General features: G+C 39.0%; 1 protein-coding gene and 3 pseudogenes across 2 annotated transcripts; all 4 read right to left on the reverse strand.

Annotated features, from left to right (window-relative positions):
* Positions 1-66: 66 nt before the first annotated feature.
* On the reverse strand, positions 67-1,835 carry LOC149038814 (zinc finger MYM-type protein 2-like; annotated as a pseudogene). The gene is made up of 2 exons (XR_016180529.1): positions 1,611-1,835; positions 67-1,531 (listed from the first exon to the last, which is right to left on the reverse strand). The product of XR_016180529.1 is annotated as a zinc finger MYM-type protein 2-like (transcript).
* A 3,539-nt stretch (positions 1,836-5,374) lies between these two features.
* LOC149038815 (uncharacterized) lies at positions 5,375-6,015 on the reverse strand (annotated as a pseudogene).
* Positions 6,016-11,919: 5,904 nt separating this feature from the next.
* LOC149038816 (uncharacterized) lies at positions 11,920-13,871 on the reverse strand (annotated as a pseudogene).
* A 1,150-nt stretch (positions 13,872-15,021) lies between these two features.
* Positions 15,022-16,163, reverse strand: LOC149038817 (uncharacterized). Its single transcript, XM_089185696.1, has 2 exons — positions 15,862-16,163; positions 15,022-15,766 (listed from the first exon to the last, which is right to left on the reverse strand). The coding sequence occupies exons 1-2, from the start codon at positions 16,120-16,122 to the stop codon at positions 15,419-15,421; spliced, it is 609 nt and encodes a 202-aa protein (XP_089041822.1). The 5' UTR covers positions 16,123-16,163; the 3' UTR covers positions 15,022-15,418.
* Positions 16,164-17,248: the final 1,085 nt, after the last annotated feature.

Consider the following 17,248-nt stretch of genomic DNA (forward strand, 5'->3'; position numbering starts at 1 on the left):
ATTTTTAATATTGCTGCATGACTGTGGTATTTACTTCGTTACTTTTCCACTCAGTAATTTTTGAAAATTCGCGAATGTCCGCGCATAATTTATGATGAAGATCTGAAGTTAAAAAGTAAATGAATACACCATGAGAAGTACCATTCCAGGAGACGTACAGACGAAAACATTTTACAGTTTATTTAGGGCACATCTGACAATGACAGTCTTTCTCACTTGTAAGAAATAACAATTTTCGTACTGTGAGTACTAATTACAACTGACTGATTATAATCTTCGCTCTGGTTTTCGTCTAAAACCCTTTCGCTTAACCCCTGTAACCCTGTTTCTTCCCTTTGTCCATCATATTTTTGCTCAACATCATTGTTAAACAGTTTTTCATTTTTTTCCTTGACGTCTATTTCTGCCCTCTTAGGAGTCGCTCCCTGCAAGATTTCACTTGCTTTCCTTTTAAGTGTTCATGAGGTACACTTATACTCCCTAACCCCATCACATGATCGGTGACCAGTGGTTTCTACAATAACTTGTTCTGGTACACCACCTTCGTACAATCGTGTGGCGCAACTTCGTCGAAGGGAATGATTTGTAAAGTGCCCCTCAAAACCTGCTCTTCGCATAATATTCTTAACTACGTTCCCTAACGTTTCCCTCCCCATAGCTTTATTATAATACCATACGTCCCCTTTTGGCTTTGGCAAAGCCCGCAAATAGAATGCGTTGTCACTGATTTCTTTCGGCACGTGAGATACGTATTTCTTATACAGCTCAACTGGGCAACGCTCTACATTGGTTAAGTTCTTATATGCCCGAACAACTTTCCTTTTGATACGCAAATGGCTCAAACCGCCATTATTAGTTTTACTGATATCCTCCATATACTGTAAGAATTCATTACCCGATTCGTCACTTTGTAGCGATAACTGTGAGTTTTTAAATCTCAAATTCCTGTGTTCCTGCCCAGCCCTTAGAGCAAACTGAATGCCAAAAACCCAGACCAAAGTGTGGCAAAGCAGCTCTGCGTTGTCGCTCCCTAAAAACCCGTTTTCCCACAAATAGTTTCCTTGTTCCTCCGTAATAAGATTAGCCTTGTTGACAACTAAGCCTATTCCTTGCCCAGCTTTTTCTTTCATTTGAAAATTCAAAGCTGAATTCAAACTTCTAAATTTACAACCTGTTTTGTCAATCAAAGTTACATTTCTCTTACATTTCACACGTAAAAACGTTTGAATACTACTTATCATTTCATATAAAGTCTTTCCTGGATATTCTTGTCCATCTTCTTTTCTAACTTCGGCAATAAATCGAGCCAAGACAAAATCCAGCTGCTCTTCAGACATTTCATCTAGATTCTCGTTTATCAACGGTTCACCACTATAACTCATTTCATTTACGGCTTTATTTCTCTCAACCATCCACTGATCAAAGACTTTCAGCACCCACGCCCATTTTCGACGACTTGAGTCTGACACCCAACTTTCTTCAAATTTTTCACACTCAACAGACGTAATTGGTTTTCTGAATCTTTGCTCTTCTATAAACAATAACAAAATACAAGGAAAGCTTTTCTTAGTCGTTTAAAAATGACCCCCAAAAAGTTAAAGCGTAATTACCTTCAACGGCAGCGGCATTTTCCGACCTCTGGCTCTGCGTTATGAAAATGGCAGATTCGTCTTCCGAAGAATCCTCCATCAAGCTTCAAAACAGTAGCAACTCTTTGCCTTCCAACAAACAACTCAAATAACCAAGTGCATTGCGTTAATATACAATGCAAATTACGTTTGCATGAAATTCAATCACACACCTGAAAGATGTGGAAAGTTACATAATCTTTACAAGGATTTAACAATGACTAAATTCCGGGAAATGAAAAGGGTTATGTAATTTGTATAACTACTAGACAATACGTGCTAATTGCATTGTTGGAGAGAGAAAATAGTAGGATTTCATGAGAGTCAATGATTATATCATCTTTGCAAGTAGTTAACAATGGCTGAATTGGGGAATGAAAAAGGATTATGCAATTTGTATTATTACTGGACAATGCTTGCCAGTTGCATTGTTGGTGTACCAAAACATCAATATGAAGGGGCGACTGAAATCGTCGATGTAATGCAGAGAGAGAACAATAGGATTTTATCCCAAGTTCCTAACTGAAGTCAAGGGAGCTATAATGCTCTCACCGACACTAAGACCATCAATGTTCACTTTAGCCACTTGCTTTCTGGTTCCTATAATCATGAACTCCATCTTATTATCATTCAGGCGTAGTTTATCCTTGATCATCCATGGTCGTATAGCCTGTATGCATTGCTCCATTGACTCAACTGTATCATTTTACGAAAAAGCCGAGTCAGCATTGAATGATAGATACAGCTGAGTATCGTCTGCATATTTGTGCGCTTGTGGTAGATAGTTCTTAATAACCTGAAAAAGCTTACTGGCATAGATGGTGAACAGCAATGGACCTGGGCATGATCCTTGAAGAACGCTGCAGTGCAAATTGAACTTCTCCAATAAATTTTGGTCAAAAGACACACGCTGTGATCTGTTGAGAAGGTAGGATGTAAACCCCTGCAATGCCGATCCCCCAACTCTAAAGCTTGTGCTGAGGTGATTCAATAACACTCCGTGGTCAACTGTGTCAAACGCAGCACTCATATCAAGTAACACAAGAATGGTAACATGTTCAGAATCCAAGTCCATTAGGATGTCATTTTGCACTTTTAAAAGAGCACTCTCAGTGCTATGGCACTTACCATACGCTGACTGGACTGGAGGGTACAAGCCATGTGATGTCAAATTTTTACTAATAGGGAAGAGTTAATATGTAGTTGAGGTTGATAACTTTTTTCTTGACGATTCTTTTTTTAATTTCCTACTTTAAGTAGGCAGGTACTCTGTTCATAGTAGACGGGGGCTGGTACCCAGGACCTGGCTTCTACTAAAAACCCTGATCTTGTCAGACAAACATGATTGGATGTGGCCAGGCAGACCCACACTTTCCCACGCACTTGCTAAACTTAGAGAAAACTACTAACATGCTCTTTCTATGAGAGGTGTTTGTCAAGGGTGAACTCTAAGAAGCAAAAATTGCTCACCCCTTCAATGTCACTTCCATGAAGCTGGATCTTGAATGAGGCTTTCTCAAGTTTCTGTTCAGTACCAAAGAGCATACATTTGGTCGTCATGATATAGAACAGGGTTGCTGTTTTTCACCCACTGATCAACTCTTTTGAGGTCTTCTTGGATTTCCGTCACGATGCAGTCTCACTCTGATTCAGTGGTATTTATGATGGTATCATCCGCATACACGATGTTGGATTGCAATAAGCACAGTGGAAGGTCGTTAATAAGTAGCATAGAGAGTACGGGGCCTAATAGTGAACCCTGAGGTACACCATAATCCAGGGGAGGGCTAGATGATAATTCCTTCCCAAATTTTACTCTCTGTTAGCAGGTGAAGAGATAGTACTGGAAACACTTATAGCTTGGGCCTCATACTCCATTATGCTCTAATTTATGGAGGAGAAAAATTGCCCACTAGCAATGGTTGTGAAGAACTCATTTAAGTTGGTTGCTGATAGGTTCTCAGTTTTGTTTGTTGTTTTTGATTTCCCTGGCTGGATCTGATTGACTGTTTTAAACATTTCTTTCAAGTCCTGTTCATCAGAGAGGCAAGTGGAATAATACTTGTTTTTCTCTTTATGGGGTTTGAGGTTTACTGCATTACATAACCATTTGCATCCACTTCAGTGAACCTTGTTATTTGTTTTGCTGGCCTTTTTGTGGTAGTATTCTCTCTCTTGCATCAGGGTCTTTATTTTGGGTGTTAGCCACGGCAGTGACTTCCCACGCAATTTGATTAAAAAATTAATGACATTACAAATTGATTTAAGACAATTAAAAAATACTCAAAAATTATCATTAACTATCAAGATACTAGTTGCATATAAAATAAATTTCTTCAACTGTGTTTTGACCCATAGAGTTCAAGAATTCATTAAACTCTTTGGCCACTGCATCATCACTGTCACTAAGGCTTTTTCTTCACAGATTTTCTGGGAAGACATGATCGTATCGTTCTCCAGATGCACCTTGGTTTATTGGGATTGTTTCTAATCTGGTTTTCAACGTCTTTCCATTCAGCTAATCTCAATTCACAGTTACCTTCCCGCTTAAAATTCTTGTAGGCAGCCCAGTCCAGAGGATCGAAAGACTTCCTTGCGATCTTTCTCTAGTAATCTTTAGTTCTAATTAAGGAGCAGATCTCATCGGTGACACATGGGTTTGGTTGGCTTCGCAATTTAATTTTCTTAGTAGGCAAATGGTAGTCTAGGAGTGGGTTGAACAATAGCTTGAACGCATTTAGCTTATTGTCTATGTCCTCAAAACAATCGCTAGCTGACCATGGAGCGCAATTCAAATTGTCCAGAAAGGAGTCAGGGTCGAAATTTTTATAACTTTTATTAGTAACGTAAACTGGCCTGGAACGCTTTTTCTTTAACCCCAGCGAAATGAAGACCAGATTGTGATGGCTAAATGGAACAGGTACAACCTTTGCTTCTCTTATGAGACTTGTTCTTGAAGCGAGGATAACGTTGATTAAAGTCTCTGATGTCTCTGTTATCCTTGTAGGCTGTTAATTACTTGGGTCAGATTGAAAATTGAACAAAATTTGTGACCACCAGAGATCCATGATCTTGGCGGCAAGTTACAATTTAGGTCTCTTGGGACGTAGACATCGGGGCTTAGTGATAATGCCGAGATAAGAGCATCGCTGAACTCAGCATCAAAATGATTTAAATCAGAGTGAGGCAGTCAATACACTGTGCAAATAACGATCAACTTGCAGCAGCCAACCTGTACTTGAAGCCACAGCTGGTGAAAGCCCATGGATGAAATGAAAGACAATGTGTCGCACCACAGGTTTGGGTACTACTAGTTTTGAAGATTCACCAGGAAAATAAAGTCCTTGGGGTCTACCAATTTTTTGAACTAGTTCATTCAGCAAGTTTTCTCTTGCACACGTGCTAGCTAGTCAACTGAAAGCAAAAAAATACACATGAGGATCGCCTATATCAGGTGTAACAAAAACAGACATGACAAAAAAAGCTAAACAAAAAAAATGCTGTATCTTAAATAAACAAAAAATGCTTGATTAAAAAACATCTGTTGATGAAGTGCAAAACACTCAGCCCCAGTGCGGAAATTAGAGCCTGAATTGAACAACGATAAACAAGCACAGAGCTTAACGCAACTATGAACAGGGAAGACATCGGTAATCAGCACCAGCTCCCACTGTGAACGTTTGCAGTTTGGGTTAAGCTCAATTTCTTAACTCTTGACTTGAAAATATTTACATTATCAGAATAAAAACAGATCACCTATGGACTAATATAAATACACTGAAGATGATAAATTCAATAAATGCATTTATGAAAAGGAAAAATACTCAAGAATCACCAATAAATTTCTTAACTCTAGACTTAAAAATACTTACATTATTAGAATAACAAATATTGAAAGGTAATTGATTCCACATGTCAATTATTCGATGGAAAAAAACTATACTTCAAGACATTAGTTCTGGCATATTTCTTCTTTAATGTTAAAAAAGTCCTTTGACCTAAGTGAAAAGCGGTCTGCGTCAGAGTGGAAATCTAAAATTTTCACTGATGTCAATATTTATGTTGTCATTATTTACTTAGTTAGTAGTCTGCTCTTCTCCAGTGACATGAGGTTTAACTTCTTCAAACGAATGTCATAGGGATCATTGCTCTTTAAGATAAATTTAGTTGCTCTTCTCTGTACCCTTTCCAGCTTATCAATATTTCTTTTTGTATTGGGAGACCACACCACCGAACTGTATTCCAGGTTTGAGCGAACCAGTGAGCAATAAAGAGTTCACAAGGTCATAGGGTCATCTAGACCTTTACAAGTTCTTTTAATTAAGCCAAGCATTCTGTTGGCCTTGGATACATCGTAGTCAATGTATGGGTTCCATGATCTGGACATTTTATTTTTCTGAATGCAGTAATTTCTGAAAAGTTTTGCTAGATATCAAGCAGAGAGGAAGGAAAAACCTATCTCTTGGCATTTCGGAGGTTGATTCATAAACTGGAACTGAAATCTGGCTACAATGTGGTAGAGCATAACATGATCATTAAAACAGCTAATAAAATCATGAGTAAACAAGGTAAGAGTGTTTGTTAGATTTTTTTACAAATTGTAGTGATTTATGCCAGTAAACGGTGGCGACAAGTAGACACACCATGTGTATTTCATGGTCACTAGAAAATAAATTTTGCCAGACTTTGAGTTCGTCTCAAGAACAACACAAATACCATAAAAACCCACTGATAAGCCAAACCCGCAGATAAGCCGCACCCTGAATTGAGCAGCTCAAATTTTGGAAAAAAAGTTTTTTGAAAGAAATCAAAAGAAATCCAAAGTCGAGTCTTGACAAGTCTTCTTCAGCCTCTGTTCATTGAACGTAAACTCACTATTAACATTTCAATGGAGAATGCTTAAGTCTTACCCATAGTTTTAGCACTGTAATGAAACGAGCATCGTTTCTACCAACTTTGACATATGACTGATCTTCTGGTATTTGTTGTCAGGAATTACTTCATTCAACACAGTTTTACATAGATTTTTGCATTACAACAAGAAAGTGAGTGGAACTTTCGGAAAATGGAAAACTGGGACTGGAAGCACTATGATGTTTTAAGAGTTTACACAAATGGATAAACTGCATGAAACATTGCCCAGTGTAGCGGAGTCTTTATTTCTTTGTTCATCAGTAGTTGGAAAAAGACTATTTATTAAAATACAAAATGCATTTATTTATTGACACAATCTATAATAGTACCAGAAGGAACATTTGTCAAGAAGAATAATTTCTTTGCAGTTTAATATTAAATATAAAAAGTTCAGTAACCGCCGGGTATTTTCATGCCAATTTAAAAGTTCTGGAATGAAACTCTGTAATTCAACCAGATTCAGTACAAGACTATTAGAAGCCATAGAAGTCCTCCTCATCATCACTGCTTCCAAACATAGTAGTGTCAGCATAGTACAGTTCATCATGGATTGGCTCTACGTCATCCACATCCTCAAAGGGATCCTTACTTTCCTCTCCGTCAAATGCATTAGTGATGTAACACTTGCGGAAGGATTTTTGAGTCATCATGGTTCGGATATCATCCCATGCTTGCTTAATTCAATCGCAGATCACATTCAACTTAGCTTTGTGTGTACAGCCACTAGCAGTCAAGGTGTTTTCCCCAAAAATCATCCACTCCTGCCACTTGCTTCTTAAGTGATCTTTGAATGGCTTGTTGATGCAGACATCAAGAGGTTGGAGTAAACCTGTCATCCCTCCAGGAATAACTGTGTATTCCATGTTCTACGACTGCAGTGTCCTCCGGACTGGTGGTGACAGATGCAAATGAAATGAGTCCCATACAAGCATCAACTTTTGGCAACTTAAACCACCAACTCTGCTCCAAACCGTTTCCAACCAGTCTTTTGATAAATCTTCATTCATTCATCCTTTTTCGTGCGTGGAGAATTGATTACTGTTGAAGTTACAGGCTGTTGTGAACGCTGCAAACAGGTTTGCAGGGGAAGGGAAATTCCGTGCTGTGTGACGTTTTCCCATTGACATCGACATTCACAACACCTTTTTCAAAAGTTCCCACAGATAAACTGCACCCCCAGTTTCTAGCAACGATTTTTGGAAAAAAGATGCGGCTTATCTGCGGGTTTTTACGATACACAAGGAAATTTTTACAGTAACTTTATAACCATCCTTTTTTTCTTTTAAAAGGTTGAAGCTCAATAGATTCTGTCACATTGGTCATTGTTAAAACTGTCTGTTTTGATGCTACTTATTGACATAGGAAAAGTATGTCACAAAAATATTCACCAAAAATTAAGTATTTCTTTGCCAGCTTCAGTAATGACAGGGTATTAAGTTTAGATGATAAAACGAAGGATTATGCGACAGAAATACCAGAGGTCAAGTCTATTCATTACAGGAGGTCACATAACTTGGGTAATATTCGCGGTGAAAATTTACGTATTTGAGCGGTTGAACAGAAAAATTCATTTCTTGAAAAAAATATTTTCACAAAAAAAAACTACACCACAATTATTAGGACGTACTGGGCTACAAACTATGAAAGTAGGAGTAAAAGCAAATTTTGGGTGACTTGCTGCTGTTTGTCTGATGCATGCTGAGTATAACCGCAAAGTTTGTAGTCCATGTACGCAAATCCATAGGTGTGTATTTCATAAAATGTAAAATTCGTTTTTAGGTATAAATACAGGCATATGCAGTAGCCTGTGAGTAGGTTCTTGGGAAGGGGGCAGGAGGGGGGTAGCAGGGGAAAAGGAAAGAGGTTTTGCGATCTTAATTCAGTGCAAGCTCTTTCCATTTTTTCCTGTCTTCCCCACCCCCACCTTCACCCCCAGCACCCAAGAGAGCTTGCTTGCAGGTGACTAATGCAGTTGTACTTTTAAGCTCCCTGGTGATGTGTGCGTTAGTCACACTAATCATGTAAGAGCAATTGATCTGGTTAACTTTATGATCTGCGCCGTTTCGTCTAATAAAACAGACTTCATCAGTGATTTTAACAAGATTGATGTAGGGAACTAGTTTTATGCTAAACATTACAGTACAATTTCCATTCCAGCAAGGGTGTGAACAGCAAAACACCCAGGAGAAGTGCGTGTTATATATAATGTAAAACCCGCATAAATTGTGCAAACTCTAATCTTTGGGCTCACTATTCAATACTTCAACATTGGAACCACTTCCAGATGGTTATTTTGGATTTGTTTTCAGAAGTATTTGCAGCAGTACCAAACCTATTTTTTCCCATCAAAACCAAAATATTAATACAGTTGAACCCTGTTGTTGGATGCCAATAAACTTCCTTGAAGTTGAATATGAATGTATGCATTAAAATCTTGAAGCAAAATACGTAGGTAGAAGTTGAATGCAAATGGCATAGCAGCAAAGTAGATTATGTGTTAGAGCTCAATATGAAAATAAATGTAGCTTTGAGTACAAATATATTTCAGTGAAGTTGAATAAATATAGGTGTTGAATGTAAAGAGGAAAGATTGAAGTTGAACAAGAAAGTGTTGTTGAATGCAAATATATCTTGTTAAATATAATTATACGAGTTGTTGAATTTTGGAACAAATGGCCAACAATACCCGTCAAGGTGAAAAAAAATCTTGTGAAGTGCCTAAAAGCCTTTCTGGTGATCCTGTGTTCTGTGGATCCACCTTCTAACTGACTGTGCAGGTGGGGAAGGTGGTTGGTAAGTAATTGAAATATTTCATAAAAATAAGGCGACTCTTGTAATTTTACAACCATACTTCTATTTTTCCCCACGACCCACACCCACAACCTACGACCTCTACTGTAGCTCTGTCTTTTCTTCGTCCATGCCAAACTGTTGTTAGAGAAACAGCCAACGCTGCCATTACTATAAAAAGCATAGGTAGTGACAGTTTCAATACTGCCTTTCCCTTTGACTCGCACAGGCAGGATCGCATGTAAAATGACTGATTTCTGCTGCTTGGTGGCATGAGATGAGGCATTTTGAGGATAAGTGCAAGCATTGTTTACTGTGTTTTCAATCTCCTGCTTAATATGGTGAGAGTGGCATTCGTCCACATCCAAGGCACTTATTCTTTTCTCCCAAGAATACCCACTTAAGTTCTGGTGTTTTCTTACTAAATAGTTCGCAATCATCTAGATCGTGGGCATGATAATATATACTTTTGAAGGTTAAATACTTACACCTTTCAAAGATATAAAGTTTGCAAGACAATTTAATGTAAGACTTTGAATCTCGGATCATCCAGACACTGGAGTTAAACATTGTTTCATCAGATAATTAAGACTGGAGGAGGACATTCCATCACTGGCAAATGTACTCCAGTTACCAATCACTAACCGTTCTTGGCAAAGAACAATCTGTGGTAGAATTGAGGGGCTTTTCATGCATCTGAAGTGCTTCTCGCATACATGCTGCTATTTAGACATGATTCATCGTTTTGCAAGACCAGCACCCAAAATAAGCATGATTACAAACACAGTGATGGATCTTATTTTTTTCACCCATGATCATCGAATTTCATGATGGAATTTTGATATTCAGAGTCCAGCAATGTTACAAGAATATGCAGCTGTTATTCATGCAAAAGGTGCACCTCTAGACACCTGCTTTGGATTTGTTGATGGAACAATCAGGCCCATATCTCGCCCTGGTCAATACCAAAGAGTTGTATGCAATGGTCATAAACGTGTTCTTTCTCTGAAGTCTCTGTTGGTTGCCCTTCTAAATGGACTTATCGGAAGTATCTTTGGACCTGCTAATAAGTTATGTTGTCTAGTAGGCCATAAATAAGCTAACTCATTTGCTTTTAATTTGTTAACCTTCGAGTCAAATGTTTTTGAATTCAGAAGGAAGAAAACGCAATGCAAGCATGTTGGTGGACTCCAACCTTCTCCTAGAACTGGACAGAAATGCCTTTTCCCCGAGAGGCCAGCCCATGACTATTTATGGTGACCCTGCATATGCACTGTGAGTACGCCTGCAACGACCCTTTGGTCAGGAAACATCCCTACTGCTCTAAAGATCTCGGTAACTCGCTTCCCAATAGTGCCAGCACTAAACTGCATTTCATTGTCTTTTACAAAAAGGTGGTCCTAGTCTATGCCAGCAAATTGAGGCTGAATGTGTTTGACATAGATGGTGATCCATCAATGCAGCACCTTGTCCAGGACTATCTTTGCTGAACCCTGTTGGCACGTTGTCTTGTGGTGATCCACAAGCAACATCCGTGTGTTTGTGGCCCAACAGAAGACAGCCTGTTCAAAGCACTGCACTAGGGCATTTTCGAGTGGTACAGGACGTCTTGCATTCTGAAGGAGGCAGGTGGTAAATAAAGAGTCCTGGATCTGCAAGAACTCCCTCTTGGAGTTGGACAATTCCTCCATTGTGGAACCCAAGATCTTAAAGCCCCCCATCACTAGCTCAGAATTCTCAAACTCTGTCATGCTCATCCAGAGTCACCTGTGTATATACCTGATGGTCGATTGGGCGGCAGTCCAGCAATGAACCGTCTGGTGGTAGTGGGGTAAGTGGTGCTGGAGTTGCCCGACGGCTTTCTGTTGAGTGTCAGTGAGCGTGTTGGCTCTGATGAACAAGTTCTTCTCCAAGTTTTTTTCAGCTTTGCAGATGAGATGTGGTTAGCCAAACAGGCTACTGACATAAATATTTCTTTTGCATTCTTATATCACGTAATTTAGAAGGCCAAGGGAGTTTTGCCCAGATCTCAGGATATATCTTGGGCACCTGAGAGTTACAGTTCTTTGGCCTGGGATATTTTCCTAGCAGTGCTTTGACTTTTTCTCCAGTCAATTTCTTGGAGACTGAGTCATTTATAATATCAGCTTGTTTTGAATTTGTATCAGGACTCACATTTGTATCCAGAGTGAACCCTTCAGCGATTTTAGCTAGGAGATTGTCTTCCTGCTCAGTAGTTTGGTGAGGTTTTCTCCTTTCCTGCTTCTATATTGTACTAATAGTAATGATAACTTAATTTATCCTGATTAAAGACTAGTCAGTCAATCAATAGTGATTGACTGGTATCAATTGGTGACCAATAAAAAAATACATAAAAGTCAATAAAAATAAAAAGCATGCAGTTTACAATTGAGTAACAAAATCTATGTATTAAGAGATTTCTTAAAAGATAAAAAGGTAAAAACGAACGATAAAATCCGACGTTTCGGAGTAGTCATGACTCCATTATCAAGGTAAAAGTTTAAAACATGCAAATAACAGTATTTAAGCGATGTGGCGCGAAAAATTAACATAATAGGTGCGAAGATTATACAAATACTTTCGCACGAATAGAGTCCGATTGCACGTTCAGGGTTGGCTTTAAAGTTCTTATATGAAGCATTTCGTACAATAAGCAGTCAAATTTGTTCCTGCACTTCTTAAGAACTTCGAAGCATTTCAGTAGGTCCTGAGGGATCGTCCCGTGTACGTTCTTGCAATGTTTGGCAAAGGCTGAGGACTGTTGTTTATGTCCTTTTACACGATTGTGTAAATGTCCGCGTGTGTATCCTATATAACCTGCATCGCACAGGTCACATTGGTATTTATAAACAACACACTGTTCATTTACGATCGATGGCTTTGCTTCTTTCACATTCAGTTCTTGATCAATTTTTCGGCTGACAAATACGGGCTGGATGTTGGTGTTCACTTTTAGGCTCAGATCCTTGAGTTGTCCTTTCACAAAATTTGCTGAGGTTTGGTCTTTAAAATGGTAGAACCACTCGAATTGTGTCATCCGTCTCTTTAGTTGGTAATAATGGTCGCTGCTGGTCACAAACCTTTGAGTCAACGAAATTTTTGGTGGCAGAGTCGATGAGGTGTTTGGGGTACTTTAAACGCGAGAATACTGTCTTCAATCGGTCACATTCGTCTGAGAAGTGTGACCAAGAAGAAGATAAACGATGTGCTCGACCCAGCATAGTTCGGAGTAAACCCTGTTTGTACCGATTGTCAACGTGACTTTGGTAATGTAAGAGGAGACTTGAATTCGTGGGTTTTACGTACACCTTTGTCTCCATTTGGGGCGATCGGTTCAGTAACTGGATGCCCAAAAAAGGGAGCATGCCATTGCATTCGGTTTCCATCGTAAATTTTACGGAAGAATGTGCCTTGTTAAGAGTGTCCAGGAAGTTAGATGCTGTTGCGATATTTGGCATGATAGTAAGTGTATCATCAACGTACCTTTGATAGAAGGAAGGAAGTTTACCCTCTCGCTCGAGGTTTTCTTCAATTGAAGACATGAACACATTAGCTAGCAGGGGACCAAGGGAACCCATAGCCACGCCATCCGTCTGTTCGTAAAGTGCTACATTATACTGGAAGAGTTGTCCTTTTGTAGCTACACTGAGAAGGTCAACAAGGTCCGTTTTGGTCAGGTTCAGGTCATAGGTTGAATTAAACCAGTCGTTGTCAAAAGCTCTGTTCGCGAGTATCTCAATTGTTTCATCCAAGGGTACGTTGGTAAAGAGGGAGGACACGTCGTAAGAAACCAGAATGTCGCCGTTTGATATTTCCAATTCGCGAATTTCGTCGGCAAATTAAAAAATGTCAGTTACTGTGTAGCGATTCAGAGAGAGAGGCTTAAGTTTAGTGTCGAGCCATTTCGCCAGTGCATAGTTGTAAGTTTGCGTTGCTGATAGTATAGGGCGCATCGCCAAGCGCTCCTTGTGTGTTTTCGGTAAGCCGTACAAATGCGCTAATCTGGAACCTGTAGGAAGAACAGTATCTGCTATGGACTTAGGCATAATTCTACGAACAATGGCGTCTAAATCTTTCTCTTTCTTTAGGAGGGGGTGGTAATATGTTGGCGGTCTACCTTTACTCGAGGGCCTTTCCAGGGGAACAGCTTGAAATTTACTGGAATCATTGATGGAAGCTTCGGATAATAGTCGCAGATATTCGGACTTATTCATTCAAAACATTGCAAGAACGTACACGGGACGATCCCTCAGGACCTACTGAAATGCTTCGAAGTTCTTAAGAAGTGCAGGAACAAATTTGACTGCTTATTGTACGAAATGCTTCATATAAGAACTTTAAAGCCAAACCTGAACGTGCAATCGGACTCTATTCGTGCGAAAGTATTTGTATAATCTTCGCACCTATTATGTTAATTTTTCGCGCCACATCGCTTAAATACTGTTATTTGCATGTTTTAAACTTTTACCTTGATAATGGAGTCATGACTACTCCGAAACGTCGGATTTTATCGTTCGTTTTTACCGTAAAATTTATGTAAGAATTATTAAATAAAGTCTACGTTTAACTCGTACAAATGTGATGGGAGTTGTCCATGTTTTGCCCTAAAACTGTGCAAGTGTTGTGAGCTCACATATATCTCTTGGCAGTCTGTCCCAGGCACTTGCAGTTGAGAACTTCAACGAGGTCTGTCCATATTTAGTCTTAACGTGCAGTAGATCTATTAATGTTTGATCTCTGAAGGATAGACAATGTCTTTGTGATCGTTTCATTAAGTAACCTGTCAACTGCTTAGGGCAATTAATGTTGTTAATAATCTTGTAACATACTGTAGCTTGATGACAATAATTGAAATTTAGCACGCATCTCCTGAGTACATCTTGTGGTCAGCATGCAACATTATGTGCATTGCTTGGTTTTGCAAGCGCTCTAAGCATTGGAAATTCACTTCGCTACATTTGCCCTATACATTACAACCAAAAAAGAAAGAAAGAAAGAAAGAAAGAAAGAATTCAAAACGTTATCAAAACATTCCTTTAATAAACAAATTAAAACGTCTTTATTTCAGATACTAGATAATGAAGATTCTTATCTTGATGTTGAAAAGATCTCCTCTAAACTTAAGGACTGCATAATTAAAACAAATTGATCCGATTCCTTTCAGTACTAATTTATTTGCTTCTATACTTTATTGAACAACTATTGATGTATTTGCCAGTTATGCTTCTTTTTATAATTTAACAATATCTAACTATTTAGTTTTTAATTTTCTTTATATATTGTAAATAATGCTTGTTGATGATTGACCCGCCTCGAATAGCAAATTTGCTATCTGCGGGTCAACATAATCTAAATTATTTTGTAAGAAAAAGAAAAATAAAGTGTGTAAAGTGTGTAAAACAAATAAAAATAAAAATGTTGTTCATGTTGTAAAATGGTCTAACAAAGGTAGCGCAGTCTGCTTGTAAATTCTGAGAAAAATATTGCTACTGAGGAAATATTAAATCCTATTGAGCAATTTCGGTTTAGGGTAAACCCTAGATTGTATATTGGCTACATGTTTGCTCAAGGTCAGACAATGATCGTTGTAAATTCCTAAGTACTTAAAGCAATCTGACTGTTTTATTGGTTTACCGTCAAGGATACTCTGTAACACTCGGGTGTTTTTAACAGTGTACTTAGATACCAGCATGGCCTCACATTTCTTGTGATTACTTATCCAACCGTTCTTATTCCACCATGTGACAGTACTTTCTAGGTCTTTGTTGACTTGTTTTTCTGCTGCACTAACATCTTTTGCACTGACGTGAATTTTCATGTCATCAGTGTATAGCACTACTTCACGATCTGTACAGGTGTAGGTGATGTCGTTTATATGGAGGTTTAATAGAGTAGGTCCAAGAACTGAACCTTGCGGAACTCTGTGCATGATTAAACGACGTTTAGACTTGACACTTCCATAGGACACGAATTGGTTTCTCCCCTGTAAGTAACTTTTGAATCATTCAAGTTCGTTTCCAGTCACTCCGTGTTTTGACAATTGCTGATCAAGATGTTGTGTTCGATTACATCAAAAGTGTCCTAGGTCCAAGAAAGTACAGACAATGGCTAAGATAAGCATATGCAAATTGGTGGTCACTGATAAGGCCGGTGTCTGCTGCAGATCCTTGAAGATCAGTGTTGGCAAACGATTCATGCACTTTTGAGATACAGGGAGGAATGAAGATTGTTCTGTAATTATTATATTCAGTCTGGGGCCCTCCTTTAAACAAGGCAGTCACCCTAGCCGTTTTACAGGTGGACAGAAAGCGGCCGCATGTGAAGGATGTGTTGAATAACTTAGCTACAACATTGCTGATGTATGGTGCAGCAGTTCTAATGACTTTGGGCGGAATGGTGTGTACACCCGTGGCCTTAGATATCTCCATGGTTCATAGAGCCTTGAAGACGTTGTTTCACTCATGGCACAAAAGATGAAGCTGTGACTGGGAACTGTTAAAGGGCTCACCTGTTGTAGCTCAAATGAATAGCTGTTGGATTTCTGACTAGCTAACAGCAAGAAAGCAATTGTTGTGAAAAACTCATTCAGTGAATTTGCGATGTCACGCTTGTCGATTAGCTCTTCACCATCAACCACTAACTTGTTGATCTCAGTGCGGTTTTTCTTGGAGGGCAAGACTTGACGTAATGTGTCCCAAAAGGCCTTGGGCTTACCGCAGTTTTCCTTGAGCTTATTTCTAAAATAATTCTTCCTTGCTTTTCTGTTCATAGCGATGACTCTGTTTCAAAGGGATTTCTATTCATTCCAATCCAAGGATAGTTGTGACTTTTTTTCCCTCCTGTATACTTGATCGCGTGTTTTCATGAGTTTAAGAACAATACTGTCAAGCCAAGGGTGCGCCTGTCTTCGAATATGCTTCTTCTTTGGCAGAAAAAGTTGGTCAATCAAGGATTTCATCAGCAATTCCCAGGGTGAACACATGTTGTCAACGTCAGTGAGAGTTGATCATGTTCCATGGCACTCGCTTCAGATCTGCTATAAAACTGTTTACATTTTTTTTCTTTCCAGGAGCGCGTTGTTATGATCTAATGTTTGTTTGCATGCATCACTGAGCCATGAATGACACTGTAGATGGGATAATGGTCGTTAAAAGCGATTTTGATTGCATCTGCCTTCCTAAACAACCATTGAGATGATTAACACATCAGTAAGAGTGCATGTTGTTGAAGTCACATGGGTTGGTTCTCTAATCAATTGTTCAAGTTTGTTGGCCATGGTGCATTCCAGCAGCCTCTCTGTCTGCCTTGAGGTGCTACTAATGTCACAGTTGAGATCACCGATAACAATGACTTCTAAACTATTATTAGTCGCATGCTTCATAACATCGTTCAAATAATCAAAGACCTCAAGGGATTCGTCTGGAGCCCTGTATATGCATCCAATTAAATACTTCATTTTAGTCTGTCTGGTTTTCACACTCGTTTTTGCTGCTAGTATTTGAGTGATGTTGTCTGATAAATCATCACCTTCCTGTGATATTTCAGACTCAGACATTTTGTCTGTGCTGTCAGAGGCAGCGTTCAAGTAACTTGCTGACACTACTTCCTTGAGAAATGTAAGACTTTTTCCCATAGCCTCAAGTGTGGTATTCAATTCTGATTGCCCGTTTGATTGTTGTTGGGGGGATGTTTGCATTGTTCCCAACAATTTTGCCATTAAAGCTTCAATCTTTGATCCAAGTTGTGTTGAAGTATACCTCTGAGGTGATTTGTCTTCGTCCCACAAATTTTTAGTGGAGTCTTCAGCTGGCTTGTTTTTGTTTCCAAGGTTGGTGTCTGTTTCGGTGGGAATGCCATCTTGGTTCTTCCTCAGCTTCTTCGAAATCGTCTTGTGA

Source organism: Pocillopora damicornis, chromosome 10 (genome assembly GCF_964200805.1).
Source record: "Pocillopora damicornis chromosome 10, jaPocDami1.2, whole genome shotgun sequence".
NCBI lineage: Eukaryota > Metazoa > Cnidaria > Anthozoa > Scleractinia > Pocilloporidae > Pocillopora > Pocillopora damicornis.